Here is a 20,000-nt window from a genome sequence, read left to right on the forward strand (position 1 = left end):
CCCACTAGAAGAGTATTATCATTATTATTATGCTGTACCGATAAGGTATGTAAATAACATGGGAATTGAAAGGTGCATTGTATTCTTTTGGAGGTACATAAATATCACGATTTATCCATTATTTGGCCTCTGTTTCATCGTTTGCACAACACAGAAAGAGTCCCTGCAAGTTCTTTAACAGTACCGATGATGAATTCATGGAGTCTTTACGTACACAAGGAATTTGTTTTTCTTTACGTACAAAACCCCCGAGGAACCCTTCTGTAAAACGAACGAGTCTACTCTGCGTCACGAAGAAGCCACATGAAATCTTTAAGACGCACAGGCTCGTAAGTTTACGAAGAACGGCAAAGCAACCAACCACTTGCGACGTGAGTGAGCAGGAAACACCATTCCTGTATTGAGGCAGGACTGAAAACTTCGCTCCCAGACCTGACCTGGAAACTGACTCGCTGTTAATTTCGTGTCACTTAAAAACGGAATGACTGGGAAACTCCCCCCCCCCAAAAAAAAAAAAAAAAAAAGGCTAATGAACCAACTCAATGCAGGTCCAACAAGGTACATTTAAAATGTGTCTCCAAAACATGACCTAGAATACATAACTTTATCTGAATGCCAGACAGAGCATGTGTGTGTGTGTACGTACACATACAGTCTCATTCCTAGCACAATAACCAGTGTTTTCTAGAGGAGGGAACCCGTTGAAAGGTATATCCTAAAAGTAAATCTCAAAACTTCCAATTTTTATTCCTGCAGACCAATTCCTTTCTTCTCTGCGCGACTAAACTTCACATACTCTCATTCCTTTCCATTTCTCTCTCTACTTGGATTGAAAGAGCACATGTGTTGTTCCATTTCTCCGGTACTTTCATTCTTAATGGAAATAAAACCTTTATCAAACCTTGTTTACGTGTAAGTCTTCAATCCTACACAGATTCACTCTTCCATCTTCACACGCTTCAATGTCATGTTGCCTACACACACACACACACACACACACACACACACACACACACACACACACACACACACTAACACACACACACCCACTAACACACACACACACACACACAAATCCCAATCACTTCACTTGTTACCTAATCAAAATGCGTTCTTATTAGATTCACGCCCTTTTCAAAGTCTCCAGCATAGGCTACTGACAGCATAAATTTGATGCAATGAACTTCTAAAAGAGACTTTATTGGCATTACCAGACGGCCAGTCACGCAGCTTTCTTTTAAGTGAAAAGTAATGACCACTCAAAAATGAATGCAGACCACTTTCAACATTCATTCTGCTACTCTGGAGCTGCAATGTTTCCTTTTCCACCTTTTTTCGGTGCGATACTGTCCCACTGCAGGAAAGAGGTGGGCATTTCCGGTAAAACTTTCTTTTCAAGCGTAAACACAAAGGTAAAATACACACTCCCCCCTCCCCACCTTTTCCTAGCTGCAACTGACCTGATGAAGTCTTGTTTGACGCATTAACCCGTGGCGCTCTATACCATTCAATGATTCAGCCTTCTGACCTGCCCCAACCCGTTTTTCCCCTGCCCTGAAGCCCTTCATATCTTGTTCGCCGTATATAATATCTAAGCTCGATGAAACGTCCTGAATGCTGGTCTCGTGTCTGCATCAACTCCGTACCTCATTCATATCTTGATTACATTATCATACTTGTCAAAGGCTATTCCCCCTCCCCGTTTACTTCTGACCACTTTACTTCTCAAAAACGCATTTTTTCCCCGATCCTCTATCATTCGTTCTTTCCTTCAATATTGCCATCATTCATGCATAATCCTCTCCAGCAGACACGGTCGTGGCCATGACCTTGGCACAGTAAGATTGAACAACTACGGCGCCAGCATTCATTTAACTTGTCATCATCAGCTCCAAATCGGAGACCCCTTTTCAATCCATCATTGTCTTTTTATTTCGTAAGTGTTCGACCTTCTCGCACCGCAGTGTACTGGTGCACTTCCAAAAGATATTTCACACTATTCCCTTTCATTTACCTCTGAGCTCTTATTTTATCATGATACATATCCCACCAGCATTACGTTGTTACCTTTATCTACTTTGTTCCTAACTCGTTATTCCAATTTTACCTTCGCTTCATCAAAATTGTGTTCCAACCACAAATCCCCTCAATGCATTCACACAGACAAATACATTTTTCCTAACTTTTCTTGACCAATTCGTGATCTAATTTCACAGTTCTCCACGAGTATGGATGTATATTTTCTCTCTAAATCCTGTTACGAACATTTACACCTCTACTTATTGTGTGTTATCATCCTCTACGTTTTCCGAAGACTGCAGTTATAATCCACTGTGTGCACACGCACATTTTCCACATTGCATTTTTCGTTCCGGAGATGAAAGTGCGGAGGTTGGGGAGTGGATTATTTAACGTTATAGGTCAGTCCACATTCCCTTTTCAAATCTGGAGAGAGAGAGAGAGAGAGAGAAAGAGAGAGAGAGAGAGAGAGAGAGAGAGAAATCCTCTCTCAATTTTCATTCTCTCCCTGTGTCCATGCGTTCTCAACAGTGCCCGGACCTCTGCCACAACGCCTCATTTCTCCTCCTTATCTCTATAATCCGGGACCTTACAAAGTCTCCCCAAATCACACACAGTCCTCAGGGAAGCCATAGCCGCTGATTTCACTTCCCATTTTCCCTTCCAGAAGCCATAGCGGCCACAACTACCTTAGGACAGTTTGTTTTTGTGTTACTATTTTGATTCTTCGGCGATTTTTGCACCACTGATGCCTTCAATCACATGATTGCCCGTCGCTTTATTTCACAGTTATCTCTGCCCTTCCTCTTTTGTCCTTAGCCTTCCGTATTCGGGAAGCAAGTCACAACTCTCAGCTTATCCTAACCACACACCTTCGCAAAAGTTGACACCAACTTTTGTCATATTGCTTCGTGTTACCCAACATCCTTTATCATCCGCCAAAAACAAACATTTGTCTCCCAGTCCACTCTTCCCTCCCTTCCGTATTTTTCACACACCCAGGATGCATCTGGGCGTGTGAAGCCAACACTTTCCATCTGGGCATATTCCGAAAGCCAGTGGTTCACTTTGATCAATTATTTATTTATTTATTTTTAACCTGCTGCACGTCCTGAGGTCCTGGAAGGTGGTGTGGTGGTAGTGGGGTCCCTCGTCGTGATGGTAGCATCACATAATCGCCCATAAAACAACTTAACATTAAACCACACACACACACACACACACACACACACACACACACACACACGCACGCACAAAAAAAATCACATCTTTAAAGGTCTGGATGGTAATGGCTTCCCAAAATCTTGCTTCAAATCTACTTATAGATCGTGGGCGGCATAAAAGCACCTATTAAGTGGGTATTATGACTCTAACATCAGTCAATCGGTCGCTGCGTGTTCATCAGCTAGTAGATACCGACGAATTGCTTCGATCTCTGAAACCCGAATCCCGGTCAGAGCCAAATATGCGAGACCGATTTCGGAGTTCCCTCAGGACTTCGGGTGTAATCGGGACGAATGATATGGATTACGGTCACCCGATTTTGTTTTCTGGCTGATTTGGTTTTATTGAGTTCGCAATTCGATCACTACTCCATTCGGTTTCTCAATCGTCGCGTATTAGCCAGAACAAAAATGTAGACTGTGTATTTATATAGTACCTGCCATTTTATTATTTAATTTATTCATTACTATTTTTCATATATAAATTTATTACCTATTATAGATTATTATTACTGTTTACCTATATTTATTTATTTATCATTATTATTTTTCCAGCCTCCGACCTAGTTATGAACCAAAAGGTTTCCTGTGGGCATGCTCTTCCTTTGAAATCCTTTGTCCGTACTTACCTAATTGTAGTACACGGGTAAAAAGCAACCATCATGGGGCTGTCTTTTACTTTCCAATGATCACACCTAGTTACAAATTTACGCAGGCTCATGTATTGTACCAACTTGAGCTATATCGCTTTCCAAGTATGTACGCATCTATAGAAAAAGCTGTATTTCCTTACACTTTATATATATTTTGCCATTTGGTCTCACGACCCCTCCAATCCCCAAGAGATCTTGTATCAATGTAGTCTACCCCTGTTAGTGATCTGAACACTAATATGTCGTATCTTTCTCTTTGTTTTTTTTCAATATTGACAGCTCCATCCCCCTCCCATCCCCAAGAGATCTTGTATCAATGTAGTCTACCACCTTTTAGTGATCTGAACACTAATATGTCGTATCTTTCTCTTCGTTCTTTCAATATTGGCAGCTCCAATGCTTCTTCCCTCTCCTCGTACGGCTTATCAGCCAGGCAGGGAGCCAGTTTGGTTTCTGCCCTTTGTATATACTCTCGATCTTGCTTGTATATTTCACTCTGTGTGGTGGACCATACCACTGATGTATATTCTAGTCTTAGAAAGATTAGGGTTTCTACTCCTCCCATCCTCCCATTATACAGTGAAATTCCATTTAATGTTCTGTAGCAGTCCATATGGTTTTCCCACAATCTTACCGATATGCCTGCAAGGTGACAGGTTTTATCAAAACTTCCAAACCTTTCTCCTCTTCTGTAATGGATTCACTTAGGACAAGGTTGTCTTTTTTAAATTCTTCAAATATTTTGTTCTGAAATTAATATATTCTCAGCTCCGTGTGTGTGTGTGTGTGTGTGTGTGTGTGTGTGTGTGTGTTGGATATATGTCATAACAGTAACTAATCATTACTATGCACACATCCATGAAATGTTTGTGATTCACCATGGTATTGGATAACGTGCTTCACTCGTAAGCGACAACTATTACCCACCCGGACGAGTTCCATAGATTATATGGCTTGATCTATGGGAAATTCTGTGACCTACACCCCTTACTCAAGGAATGAGAGAAGTAACTTCCTACAGTATATCAGTGGAAACATTCACATAATACCCGGAGCACGAACTTGTTCCGTAACGTAACAACTCGCGACCCTAACCACGGTCTTTGGATCACGTGTCGGACTTGTGATTGACAGCTATTACCCTTCCGCATGAGAGCTCAGAGCTCGTATATGCCCGACCTATGGGTAATATTATGACCTTACACACAAACTCCTTGCCCAAGAGAGTTGGAGTGCCAGCTCACGGTGCAGCGATGCTGAAATTATTCGAGTCCTAGGCGGGAATCGAACCCGGACCGCTGGGTTTGCGGTCGCGAACGGTACCACAACGCCGTCGAGCCGTGTGTGGTGACATGAACGGAATGCCCACTACAAACGTTCCATGAATCTCGACTGCACCAACAGAGCACGCAGAGAAATAAACACATTTAGTCTCGACAAAATACACGAAAGCGTAAGAGCTCCGAATGGAAAATTGAGTCTCCCCCTCTTCCGTCGTACACAATGACTTCGACCGAGCTCGGCTCGACGAGTTGGCCGCACGGCACGGAAGCCTTCAAGTTAACCCTTCCTTCCTTCCTTTCTTCCTTCCCACACTTTTGCTTCTGCGTCTTCCTATACTATCCGCCCCTCCCACCCCCCCCGCCCCCACCACACACGTTCACCCAACCCACTGTTCCTGCCTCGTGCATACACGTTCGAGGCCAGCGCCACATCATTTTTCACGTGTGCCCCGCCTGCAAGGCTGTGACACAGCGGCAAGGTCAGGGGCATACTACAAGGTCTCGTGCAGTCGTCTGGAGCAAGCAAGAAGTGCTAAGTCATGCTAGCTCATCCCCATCACTTGCCGCCGCCGCCGCCTCTGCCGTTGCTGCTCGCTGACCTCCTCCCGACCCAAGAATCCCGCATCCTCCATTGTCCTCCACCTCCTTTGGACACGATGCTCCCGTCCGTTTGCCTCTTGTTGACTCCCCTCTTTTAACTTGGCCACGTCCTCCACCAGCTTCAATACCTCGTTTCGAACTCTCTGCGTTGCCGGGAAGCAGATCCCCGCCGTGGGTCAACAGCAAATGTGTGCTTCGATTTCCTCCAAATAGGTGAGGAGCTTATGCCAGGAGGCGCTGAACAGCAGAGGCCGAAGCTCTCTCACCTTTGCCCCATGCGCTTGGACTGTTGGAGGTAATAGCCACTGCTGGAAACCGAAGTAATGCGGGATTCGAACCCTCAACTCGACGAATGCGAAACCAGCATGCAAATAGGAGACGCATTTTATTGCGAAATCGGATCATCCTTTCTGTCTCCTACAACGGACCCAATCAACTGTTCGGAACAAGAGCCAGTCTGGCAGGTCAGTGCGGGCCTTCGAACCGCCGCTCGTTTTACTCCGACCGCGAGTGATGCAAATGAATGAGAGAAATTGAGGACATTTGACTGAACTGATACTCCGAGTCCATTTTATGTCGTCTCTTCCTCGACTTCAATGCTGCGTCATTCGTCTCTCATTATCTGCATGGTAACAATCTGATGGTTTTATTCGGCCGGTATGCTACGAGGCAATGATCCACTGGTACCAGTGACCCAACACTGAATAATTTCATTTGGCGTCAGGAAATATATCAATATAAAGGTATTACCACCTTCATATAGCTTCAAAGGATGTGTGTGTGTGTGTGTGTGTGTGTGTGTGTGTGTGTGTGTGTGTGTGTGTGTGAGAGAGAGAGAGAGGGGGGGAGTGGGGGGGGGCTAGGTCAGATGTAAAATTTGCGACGGAATAAAAATGGCGAATTCCCCGCTAGCGAGCCCTCTTCCCTCCCCGTAACTCCATTTGAGGGCGTCGACGCTTACAACCTTGACCTTTTTTTTATGGTGACCTCATCATAAGTTCTCCATACTTAAACACAGTTACGAATAGGGTGAGGTGTATATGTGTGTGTGCTCACTCATGCGTTGCAGAGGCCAGAGCCGTTACCTTTGTCCCATGTGCTTGGGACCTGGTCATGTGGAATTCGTTAAGTGGTTTTCTCTCTCTCCCTCTCTGAAACACGCACACACACATACACACACACACACCGGCTCGACGGCGCAGCGGTAGCGTTCACAACCGCTACTCCAGCGGTCCGAGTTCGATTCCCGCCTAGGGATGAAATTATTTCTGTATCACTGCGCTTCGAGCCGGTATTCCAACTCTTGTGGACGGGGAGGTAGGTAGGTGTAGGTGTAGGTGTGTGTGTGTGTGCGTGCGTGTGTGTAAGGTCACAGCATTACCCATAGATCGATCATATATGAGCTCTAAACTCTCATCCGGGAGGGTAATAGCTGTCGATAACGAGTTCAACACGTGATCCATTACCATGGTGAATCACACACACACATTTACATACTTTTCTTCCTACGCTTTACGTAAACCTCTTCATCGTTTTCACTACTTTTTCGATATCTATTTCGGTACCTACGATGGAAAGATGCATGTACTCGTAAATACCATGCATATACTATTTTTTTCCTTATAAGGAAGGTAACTAAAGTGAAGGCGTAATCCCACTTCCACCCATTCCACTCCCACCCACTCCACTCCCTCTTTTCTTAGCTCCTCACAAATGTCTATTAAAAAATAATAATTTATGGAGTAAGAAAAGCCTAGCGTGTCCTGTACGGTCTCAAGCCATGACCTGAGCAGACTCCAATGACCTCTCATACAAGACCAATTGTTTTGAAAGGATCCTGAATCCAGTAATAAAGCTCATTGTTGCTGTGGGTTTCCACGACGGGAATCCAATTACGTGGAATGCTAAGAAAGGCACAACTTCCTTTGTCAGGTAAAGAGAAGTTAATTCCCCCTTCACACACACACTTTCAGTTCCTTACAGATGGAGGTTTGACCGTAGTTGGAAACGGTCCTCAGACACATACGTTTGTTTACAACTGTGCATGTATATTTCTGTGCGTATGTTTTATTTATTGTGCTGTGTCTTGCGACACTGCTCCTGACCCAGGGCAGTGGACAGGATGCAGGGATGACCCGTCATCCAGGAGGTGCCAAGATAAGAGGGAGGGAGGAGGGGAGTGGAATATATAGGAAATGGAATGGGTGGGAGTGGTTTCTATGCCTTTTTCTTTTTGGCTACCCCCCGTGTAAGAGGAAAGAAGCCTTTGGTATATGTATGTGTGTTTTATTGTGTGTGTGTGTGTGTGTGTGTGTGTGTGTGTGTGTGTGTGTGTGTGTGTGTGTGTGTCTGTGTGTGTGTGTGTGTCTGTGTGTGTGTGTACACACGCTTGCGAATTAAATCCCACAACTGACTTCATTCCATTTCAATGAGCAAACACACCATCCTACATTCTTATAAACCAAACATTGCATTTCTAGTACGTCATTATAAATTATAATTGTTGTTTATAGAATGTGGGAAAGGAGAATCGTAGGTATCGTTCCCACCCACTGTATGATACTTTGAGAGACGGATGTGCAATACACACGCACGCACGCCTACACACACACACACACACACACTAGTGCATGTAAATATGAGTATGCACATCCAAAATATAAACTCCTTGTATCTTTTATAAACGCCGTACTTACGTACACACATGTAAAGTCTTCGCATCATCACTTAGAAGATAGCAAAAATCAGTATGCATGGGGCCAGGCTGCCTTCGTGCACATGGGTTTTGGACCTCAGTGATTTATAATCAGAAATTAAATTTCATTTGTCTAAATTTACTTGCTTGATTAGAAAACTATACCAAGTCGAGCCTACAGAACTTCGCTTATTCAAACAAGTTAACGAACGAAAGAATAGGGTCATACAATGACGTTAATAATTCCACGTATTCGGGACTTCTCCGATCATAGACGCGAAGAAAAATTATCTCGTTTAGATGTTAATCACTTTTTCGCTTACAAGAGGAACTGTTACTCGTTACGGGAAGGGTGAAGCGTGATCGGCTGCAAGTCCTTTACTATTGCTATAGAGGCACAGGTACAAATCGAACAAGGTGACGACACCCACTGAAGAGCCAGGAGGCGTGTAGTTGCGGCCGGAGCCGTCACTTTTACCCTATGCGCTTGGACTCTTGCGGCAGGTAATGTACAGTCACCGCTAGGGAGTCCGAGAGGAGTGCGGGTGAGGTGGTCGCAACAGAAGATCTAATAGTATTCTTTGTGCATACGTGAACTTAGATATGATTAAATCTTTGTGTGTGGGAATATTTTCCGTCAGATTTTTTCCTATTCAAAAGGATATGTTTCGGGGGAGTAATCTTGATATTGAATATTGTGTTTGGAGCTCGTACGCAAGCGGTTTGTCGTGAAATCGCAGCATCGCATAATATAATAAATCTCCTGACAATGTAATTACTTATAAGCACGGGGATATCCTTTCGGAATTCCTTGTGATTTCAGGGAATTTCGGATTCTGAATTCCTTGTGATTTCAGGGAATTTCGGATTCTGAATGCCTTGTAATTTCAGGGAATTTCAGACTGAACACTAACCCACCCACCCTCCTTGTAAACGCCAATTCCACATTTTACTCTGGACTTCATTACATACAAATTGTACGTCTAGAAACGATCCTTTATTCCCTCAGTTTGCAATCCTTGACGTAAATTCTTTCCATCAATGAGGATTCGAAACACACTGTCAACGAGACATTTTACTTCTTTACCATTTAGTATTAAAACCTTGGTTATCACCCTCACATTCATGTTTTTGAAAGTTCATTACCGTTGTATATCCACGCACATACAGTAAGAAGCTCGTAAAAGTACATTCACGAATTCGGTAGTTGGTAAGACTGATGTCTCGAAGGAGTCTCCTAAGTGAGGCATTACTCACAATGACGTTAGGTTTCCTTTTGTTGCCAATTTAGGTAACCGAAAAGTCGTTTAGTAACTACTATACTTGAATGAACGTGGTGAATACTGTTCAAAAGCTACTGTCGTATATACATATACCAAGGATTTTTCCCCCTTACAAGGGAGGTAGCCAAAAAGGAAAATGCATAAAATCATTCCCACCCATTCCATCCCTGAACACTCTCCACACCCCTCCACCCTCCCTGTCGTATAATATATATATATATATATATATATATATATATATATATATATATATATATATATATATATATAAAACACACACACAAACAATTTTCGGGAGGCAAGTTTCCTGTGCCATCCAACAATTCGATGGAGCCGCCAATATTTACCTTTCTAATACAAAAATTAGCATCAGCCTAATGTGATATAGCTAAGCAAACAAGCCGCTACACAGCTAAAACGGCCGAATAAGAGCTTGCACGCAGATGCCATTATAAACCGCCCTTCCATTTTATCTCCACTGTATAAAGGTGCATTCCAAACGCCAGGAATATAATTATGCAAGCTTTCCTGATTTTATCACGCATACACGAGTCAGGTGTACAATTACTAGTGTTGATCACACATGCCAACAAAGGACTGTCCCCCTCTTAAGTGGGGTGGCCAATTCGTACCATACTTTTGCTTTGACTCTTCGTGGGAGAAAAATTGAGGGAAGTGGGGGACACCCCTCTTCCACTCGCTCCGCCCCATGTAATCGCCTTTTGTGACACGCTGGGGGGAACACATTGGCCGTATTCTCGTCTCCCCACCACAGCGTGCTTGAATCGTAAGGAGAAGGAGAGAGAAAAAAAAAGGCACTCGCATGCATGCGCGTTCAAGAAGTCGTGCATTTACAGTATACTCGTGTGTATATCTAAATGCATGAACATGTACACTGTACCGGTATGTATTCATCCGTGCGCTCTCACATACACACAGATGTTATGTGGCTAAAACTCAACGGTGACCGACATAGAAAAGGTCAGGGTTCGATTCAAGGTCACATCTGCCTATAGTGAAATGATAAAAATCTTTTGAAATAATTAAATCATTGCAATTTCCATCGTGGGAATTGAAATAATTAAATCATTGCAATTTCCATCGTGGGAAAGACCTTTTATACCGCGAAAACCCCCACTTCCAACAAGTAAGCCCACTTGACATAAACGCGGATGACGTTTGAACTCCTCAAAAGAACAATATTGAGTCCATTTTTTCCAGTGACGACTTTGTTTTGAAATCCATGTTTGTGTGCACAGGTGCCGGCACATTAAGCATTTTTCGCAAGCATGCTACCTGCTTTTGCTATTTCGTTCGAGTAGAAACCTAAAGTAGATATAAATGTGTGCATAGAGGGATTAGGGAGAAATGTCAATGTAGTTGTATTGGGAGACCTTAATGCTAGGGTAGGAAACGAACCAATAGACGGAGTGATTGGGAAGTGTGGAGTTCCAGGTTAAAATCGTAGTGGAGAATTGATGGTGGAGATGTCTTGAGAGTTGATGATAGAAGAAAGTCGAGCATAAGTACACATGGGAGAGGGTGGTGGATGGCAGGGTGGCAGAGAGAGTTAATGGACTATGTAGTGGTGACCAGGAGTATGGTAGGTAGATTTAAGGATGTACATGTTCTAAGGGGAGAGAGAGGGGATATCAGATCATTTTCTGGTGGAAGGTAAATTGAGAGTGGAGAATAGGTGGAGAAAGAGGGAAAGGGGCAGAAGGTAGGGAGGTACTTAGAATGAACTGCTTAAATGAGAAAGAAAAGGAAAATGAGTATAAGAAGCTGAGAGAGGAGTGGGAGGGAGTGAAGGATAGAGTAGAACTAGGAGTGGAGGAGGAATGGGGATGGTTCAAGGGGGGAGTCATAAGGTGTGCAAAGATGGTGTGTGGAACAAGGAGGGCGGGAGGAAATAGAAGGAAGGGTAGTGAGAGGTGGGATGAGGAAGCAAAGAAGGGTGTAGAAGAGAAGAAGCAGGCATTCATAGATTGGCTACAAATTACGACGAGGGAATCGTATTTCAGCTAGAATATTCTCCATTAGCTTATGATTCATTATTTCTTAGCAGACCGACAGTTATTCACTTTTTCCCAGACATTGTTCTTCTATCACATCCTGTCCTAAAGACTTGTTTCATCAAGAACAGAGACGGAAATCCCCCGAGTACTTTCCGAACTCTGATTTACTTTTCGTTATCATTCCACTTGACTGAGAGGCTCTTTCTAAATCGGTGGCCGTCGACCTGACTCGACCTCCTGTATCGGGAGGCCCAGGAGGAAGTTGTGCTCCGGTGGGTATCCGTGGGTAACCGTAAGCATCAAGGGCGGTTGGTAGAGTCTCAGACTGTCAGCACGGGGGTGCCGGCGCTACCTGGTTCGAATCCTGCCCAGGGCTGAAATTATTTCAGTATCGCTGAGCTTCGAGTCGTTACTCCAACTCTCGTGGGCGGGGAGTTGGGTGTAAGTGTGTGCGTGTAAGGTCATAGTATTACCCATAGGTCGGTCATACGAGCTCTGAGCTCTCTTCCGGGAGGGAAATAACTGTCGATCACGAGTCCAACACGTGATCCAAAAGACCAAGGGGAATACACAGGCACGTATGTCAACACACGGTACATGTCCGCGGATCGCACACTAGTTCGAGTGGCAGCGCATCCCATTGTTGGTTCGTTTGTTTCCTCCCGCCGCAAAACTGTGGAATTCTTTTCCTCGGCGTTTCCTCCGATACCGGTGAACCCATACAAAAATATATCCTATTTTTTTCTTTCTTTTTCACTGTGACCATTGTGTGTGTGTGTGTGTGTGTGTGTGTGTGTGTGTGTGTGTGTGTATTTTTTCATTCACTTGGTCTTTGGATCACGTGTTGGACTCGTGATCGACAGCTATTTCCCTCCTGGAAGAGAGCTCAGAGCTCGTAGGTCCGATCTATGGGTAATGCTATGACCTTTCACACATACACACACCCAACTCCCCGCCCACGAGTCAGAGTAACGACTCGAAGCGCAGCGGTACCGAAATAATTTCGGCCCTGGGCAGGATTCTAACCTAGAACTGTGAGCCACTATCAAGGCAGTTCAGTGCTCTACCAACAGCGCCATCGAGTCGTGTGTGTGTGTGTGTGTGTGTGTGTGTGTGTGTGTGTGTTCGGCTTTTAAACTCTCCTCTGCACAACGGGGTGGCTAGGCACGACAGCCTAGTTTGAACAGAGGTCTGAAAATGTATGCCCTCACTGACGCCACAGAATTTCGTGGTTAGTCTAACCGCCTACCTCGCTTTTTGCCTTCAAACGTGCGCTCTCATTACACAAACACACAACTTCTTCCCATTCATGTACATATAATATCAGTATATGGATGAATTCCAGTCTAACCTACTTCCCAAACACCGAAACTTTTCTTCGTTACAACTCGTTCATTCCACTATCCACCACCCCAAGGTAGCCCACACGTCAGTTTTTGAATAATTCTTCTTCTTTCCAGACACATCCCTCCCTCCTTCCAACTTCGTTTCTTTGTTAATTCATTCAATTCTCTTCTTGCGAAAACCTCCATTTGCACTTTGCATTTTTTTTTTTTTTTTAACTCTCGTTATATTCGCTTCGTGCAGCATGGCAGGCAACCTGCGCATTATACTTCCATTCCCGCCAAAACGATTTTCTTCACTTCTCATCATTCTCTCATCCACAGCCATCATATCCTCTATCCAGTGAACAACAGGCAGACCTGGTGCACGCGTCTCTGGCCCCGAAGGAGGCACACGGCGTGGAATAACTGCGACTTAGCAAGCCGTAGATTTTATGTTTTTACTTTTTTCGATGAAAGGAGAAAATTTTCATACAATTTTTATATACATTATATTTTCTCAGCATTCACGACCAAAGACAACCAGGTTAATGTTCAAATGCAAGAACTGATATTCGTATCATTAAATAAATTCCCAGATAATACATGTGATTGAGCTCTTCGGGCCCTTCACGATCATTTGCTCCTGTATGGCGGTAAATTGTCTCTGTCCAGGGTTGCCACATGAAACACTATCGATCTATTACTGTTTACTTAATGGAAAAAAATATCATGCTTATTCAAAGCAATGGAGCTTAAAATACGCAATTAAGTTGCGCAAAATCACGTAAAGTAGCCCAACACCCTACCCCCCCCAAAAGAAAGGAGGGGGGGGGAAGTTGTATACTAGTAAGATTTGTTGGATGATTTTTCTAACCTTATTTGATCGAATACGAATTTACCATTCAGGCTGTCCATTACACCTCCTAGACTTGCACTTTCTGCGTTCGTTATCTTGTAGCAGGTTAACTCAAAAATACCTAAAAGTTATCTTTGTTATGTTTTCGTGGCGATTGCAGGTTTCCACGAGATCTCGGTTTCGATTATGATAAAACTACAAATGACTGACAAAACACACATAGGTAAAAGATTTTTTTTCAATTACATCCGTCCGCATAATACACCAATTCTATTTCCGCTATGTATTGGGTCCAATGACCGACATATACTGAATCACCAATTCCTCCCATTAGCGTCTGAGTACATCGATGTAACCAGCAACTGACCTTACTTTCGTTCAAACTCTACTCGACCTTACTTTCGTTCAAAACCGACTCGACCTTACTTTCGTTCAAAACCGACTCGACCTTACTTTCGTTCAAAACCGACTCGACCTTTCTATTCCCGCTTCAGGCCCTTCAGTCAGGAGGCACCACAGACGTCAACCATACGGTCACGTATTACCACATGACAAAAGATGAAAAGAACGTACTATATTGAACTTTCCAAAATTCTTTGAGCCCGTCCCTTGTACTTAAAATCGAATTACATTTTTCGACTAACTTTTTTATGGGATGCCACTTCACTGAAAGGCCCGACTGTGGATAGTTTCATTTAGGTCGATATAACTTTCCGCCGAAAGAAGTAAAGGACAGAAAAAGAAGAGAAATGAATAATAATAATACATACATACATATACCAAGGCTTTTTCCCCCTTACAAGGGAGGTAGCCAAAAAGAAAAAGGCATAAAATCATTCCCACCCATTCCATCCCTAAATACACACCACTCCCCTCCACCCTCCCTCCCATCTTAGCACCTCCTGGATGACGGGTCATCCCTGCACCTTGTCCACTGCCCTGGGTCAGAGGCAGTGTCGCAAGTCACAGCACATCCACAGCAAGGCCGCTTCATTAAATCGGCGATCCCCCCTCACCGTACCCCCTTGCATAAAAGGAGAAGACGGGGAGAAATCCCTTTGGGCTGCGTCAAAATTTGCTCACACATACTCCCTCACCCCCCACTCATTCCACCTCATGCATCACACATCATCCACATACAACCATAAAAGGAGAACAAGAAAAAGGAAAAACAATGAAATCTTAAAGCGTGTACTCACCTATTGGCGGACATTCTTCCGCTTCTCAACTCCTCGAGTGCCCCTGCCAGATCGTGTTCGCTCCAAGTCTTGTTCGGACCTTCTTTCTTCGGCGTTTCGATCCCCATTCGGTGAGCCCGCTGCCATAGGGTGGTGGCTGGAATGCCGTATATATGCGCAGCTTTACTCAAGGACATGGAAGAATTACGCAAGGCGTCCAGGGCCTTGTCCATGTCTTCGTCTGTCCACATCTTGCGACCACCCGGTGTCCCACTCACGCTCTCAGAGTCTGGTGGAAACAAAGAAGTGGACGAAGGGATTTAACTGCTGCCGTGGTGATTATTGGAGATAATAGGTACAATTTTCTTTCAGTCTTCAACATGGTGGCTGACTTTATAAAACTCCAGGTGGCCGCCAGGCGATTTTATTAAGGTTTCGGTACCAAGAGCACATTCATTATAATCCGCACCCCACTACGCCCTGTAGTTCGCAAGAACTAAATTCTCAAAGTAAGCCATCATGCTGAAAAAGGGTTAATCCCTTCTGCGGTGACAAACCCCACCCTCCTCCCCTATCTCCACCAGCATATGCACAAAATTATACTGAGAGTCAAATTGCTGGACGGGTTCATAAAGATTTTCTTGGCCCCATTATTAAGACTATGGGCACCCCCCCCCACACCCAACTCCCGTCAACTGGAGAAAAGCCCCCTGGCCAAAGGGCGTCACCTTGCAGTGGGGGGGGGGGTAAGAACAAGTAAATATTGAGGAACTCACCTGAGGAGTAGTGAGAGGATGCGTTGGAGGACGTAGCCGCGGGCATAAGCCCGAGCAACTCCGGAGTAACGGTCATTCTCTGCCCGCCGTCGCCAACAGCTCCATGAGCCACGCCATGACCCTCGGGTATGTTCTCGGGGTCCTGCTTCACGTAGGGATACGTAGGATCGTACTCGTTACCATGAGAGGTACCAGCTACATCGTCTGGTGTTCGGGAGAAACGGAGGGAAAGAGTTCACTGACGGCCGTCCTTCCGAGGAGGCTTTTCTAAATTCAGGACAATGCAAGATCAATCAAATCGTCTAAAAATTATTACTTTCCAATAGTTACTTTTACTCTACAGTGATTCTGAACATGACTTTGATATCAAATATGTATATGACATCAGTGTTCCCTGGTTGGTTGGTTATTCGGTATTTGGTTAGGTAGTCAAGTCTTATTCTTAGTGTCGCTGCCGGCGGTCAATTTGTGTAAACACATGTCAGTAGTGAAGAGAAGCCACTACATGTTATTGGACACTGGGCTACGGAAATCATTAAGCAATTCCAAGGCATCAGCACCACTGGCCCCCTTCCAGAGACTCTCCGAGGTTATCTCTTCAAGGCTAAAACGCCAAGAACCCACCAAAGGGACCGATTAGTATCGAGAATGAAATGTTCGGTGGAGCAGTCAAGTCAACAGGCAAGTGGTACTGATCTATTATGTGTGTGTGTATGTGTGTGTGTGCGTGTGTGTGTGTGTGTGTGCGTGTGTGTTGTTTGTTTGTTTGGCTGTGTGTGTAAGCGCTGAAACAACCAGTGACATGGGATTTCCGAGGCCCGTCCTCTATTGTGGGCTGTGAACGAGTCGTCATTTGAATGCTTAACAAATAAATTCTTATCACTTAGATGTATATAAAAGTAGCTGTGATGGTAAGTAGCTGTGGTAATGATATGGATGGGAGTTAAGAGCGTACACCAGTTAACATGGGACGACTTCTTGGATGAACCTCAACCCCCTGGGTGAAGAATTTCCATGGCAGTATATATATTAAAAAAAAGAGAAGGGGTTTAAAAAAAGAGGTTTATCTGAACCCAATGACCCACAATATCTTAAATTAGACGCGTATTAATTTCCTTGTCTCTCGAAAGGCTTATCCCCATGGTCTCCTGTGTGTAAATTCATTGGCTTACAGTGCAAATTCCTAGCTTGGCCGAAAGCTTAGCGAAATGTGGATGCAGAGCAGCACTAGCGTTGTCAATTACTTTTATTTATTTTTCCCAACGTTTGTGTGTGACGGGGTTGAGGTATCTCAGAAGTCGCCAACTCAATTGGGTCGCACCTGTATATCCATTATATATTATTGACTGATTAGTTTCGGGTGTGTCGGCAGCACTATCACTATTATCATTATTACTATTCGGGCCCAACAAGTGATAGGTCAGGTCGTGTCAGTGTCCACGTGATTCGTTGGGCACACAAGCCCCCCCCCCATCTCCCCCCTCCCCAAGTTTCCCTACTGTCCTTAGGCATTCGTATGTACACACGTCGAAAGTCCCCGTAGTGGCATTTTCGAGTCGTTGTCTTGCATTGTGGTAAAATGACGTTTATGAGAGACACGTAGAGTCGCATGGTGCTGGAAGGTCACCTCTCCACATTTTGATTTACAATTTTCTTCAAGAACAAGACGGGTTTGTAGCATAACACACTTGACTCTGCTTCGACACTACGGGGATTGCGACCATCTCCATTCATAATCATGACACATGCACAGGTTTTTGCCACTCCAAACAACTACGTAGTTATCAACAACTACTTGTATTAACTTTGTAGCATGCGCCTTCTACGGGGCAAGCGGCAACACTAAAAGCAACAGCAAGAATCTAAGCGCGGAAAAGAGGCGGTCTTGTACTGGCTCTTTGTAAACAATCTTGGTGTTGTGATTACAAACAGCAAACAAGTGTTAATGGGAAGCAAGAGGGGCGTAAAAGCGTGCTAAAATAATGCAGTAAGCGGTACAGAGAGAAAGGAAGATGATGACTGCTGGTTATTTTTTGGTATCTGTAGGGCCTCCATACTTACGATATGGGAGGGTGCTACCACACTGAAAGCCAAACCAGGGGCGGAGTGGGAGGGGGGCAATATATATATACATATATATATACACATATATACATATCTATATATATACACATATATACATATCTATATATATATACATATATACATATCTATATATATATACATATATAATATACATATACATATCTATACATATACGTATATATATATATTCATACATACATATATATATACATATATAGACACCTATATATACATTATATATATAGTACGGGCTCTAGAAATCTACGTTGGGGGAGGGGGGGAGGAGCAACGCAACGGTGCAGGTAGGGGGTCAGTACCACTAGTGGGTACCCGAGGGCTATGGTACCCAAGCATGGTATTCCCTCATGGTTCTGGTGTGAATACTACGCCACTTAGTAGCGCGTGGGCACTATGGTTACAGCGGGCTGCTAGGAGCGGTGTGGGCGTAGTACTGCTGAGGGAGGAGGGCGCAGGGGCTTGAAGAGGCCACCTCGCCACGTTACCTGGATGGGGCAGGCTGACCGTAGGGCCCAACTCGGGCAGCGGGGGCGGGGCCGAATGCCCACCACTACCACCTGCAGCCGACGCCGCCGCCGTTTGGGCTCCAGGGAGCCCGTGGGCGACGGGCGGGTGGTGGGCTGAAGGGGCGTGTTGTGTAGCGGAAGGATGGTGGGCGTGGCCGGGAGGAGGAAGAGGAGGAGGCGGGGCGTGGTGCCCCCCCGGGGGCGGCAGGGGGGTGGCGGCGGCCCCACTTACTGCACAGCGTGACGTGATAGTGTTATAGGGCAGCCGTGACCATCAGTCTAGCTTACAGCCTAGGCCTACTCGTGTATAGTAGTGCATTTTGTAACAACATTGGATAACAACACCAAAATATGCATTTATTGTTTCAACAAGTAGGGGAATTAACCATGAAATATCCAAATGGTATGAATCCTGAGGTGACAGGTGCACATAGCTAAGTATACAGACAGGTACAACCAGTGTGCAATGATACGAAACATAAGGACCACGTGGAGACCCACAGCTACTTTGGTTGACTGGGATGGTTGGAAGGTGGGGGTGGGGGTGGGTGGGTAGGTGGGTGGGTTGATGGGTTGGTTGGCTCGGCATTGGGGGGGAACTCGACTCCCCCACCCACTGAGTTAGGTTACTTTCGAGTTTCTGAACGGCAGCATCCAACCCCCCCTCCCTCCCTCCCCCGGTTTACGCACACTAGGCAGTGATTTTCCCCGACCACGAGTCGGGATTTCTATAGATTCAAGGGGGGAGGGTAGGGGGGGCCAATCTGATTTACAATAGCTTACAATTGTTGAGGGGGAGGGTAAATGACATGAAGAGATGATCTGCTGAACCTAGACGATCCTTCGTTGGGCAGCAAAGGGTCGTGCGGGTTCAAACCCGTCCCTGACCCAATGAGCGAGGCGAGTCTCATTGTGACTACTAGATACAAAAGACTGCAGACGGAACGGATCGAAACAGTAATAGTTATAAAAAAAAGTAGTAGTAGTAGTAGAGAGCAAGGTGGTGGAGATGAAGAAGAGGAGGAAGAGGGGGGAGGAGGAGGAAAAGGAGGAGGAGGAGAGGAGGTGATGCATCGTGAAAGGACCACGTGGTCACACAGGCAAAACGTCGCCACTCAATATCAAATCACAAAATTCACAGAAAAAAAAGAAATAATGTAACAATCCTCTGAATGGGCAATAGAAGGTGACTGTTATGCATCATCGGTGACATGTTTATTAAACTAAGTGTGCGCTGTGTCGGGTTCCCAAGATTTTTTTTTTTTTTTTTTTAAACCTTGCAATCTCTGCACTGGCAGTTCCATAATCAAAAAACATTTATCAAAAGTCGGTTTTTGTCTAATGGCCCATTCACAGGTAGTAGAAATTTGATGCATCCAAATTCATTTCGCCAATTTTTTTTTGCACATGTAAGCTTGCAGACCAATGAGATACGGGCCAAAGGACCAGTTCAAATCATAAGCCATATGCTTGAAGCCATCA

The 20,000-nt window shown here is 44.7% G+C and overlaps 1 protein-coding gene across 7 annotated transcripts in view; it reads right to left on the reverse strand.

Annotated features, from left to right (window-relative positions):
- Window positions 1-20,000, reverse strand: part of LOC143036810 (uncharacterized) — a 96,232-nt gene that overhangs the window by 14,491 nt on the left and 61,741 nt on the right. For 6 of the 7 annotated variants that reach the window (XM_076204582.1, XM_076204578.1, XM_076204580.1 and 3 more), the window contains exons 6-8: window positions 18,498-18,749; window positions 15,910-16,113; window positions 15,155-15,422 (exon numbers count right to left, since the gene is read on the reverse strand). In XM_076204582.1, coding sequence (XP_076060697.1) covers window positions 15,155-15,422; window positions 15,910-16,113; window positions 18,498-18,749 — 724 coding nt within the window. The remainder of the gene's footprint in view (window positions 1-15,154; window positions 15,423-15,909; window positions 16,114-18,497; window positions 18,750-20,000) is intronic. The other variant, XM_076204584.1, reaches the window with a different exon arrangement.

This window comes from Oratosquilla oratoria, chromosome 21, assembly GCF_046742065.1.
Source record: "Oratosquilla oratoria isolate Oo_2021 chromosome 21, ASM4674206v1, whole genome shotgun sequence".
NCBI classification, from domain to species: Eukaryota; Metazoa; Arthropoda; class Malacostraca; order Stomatopoda; family Squillidae; genus Oratosquilla; species Oratosquilla oratoria.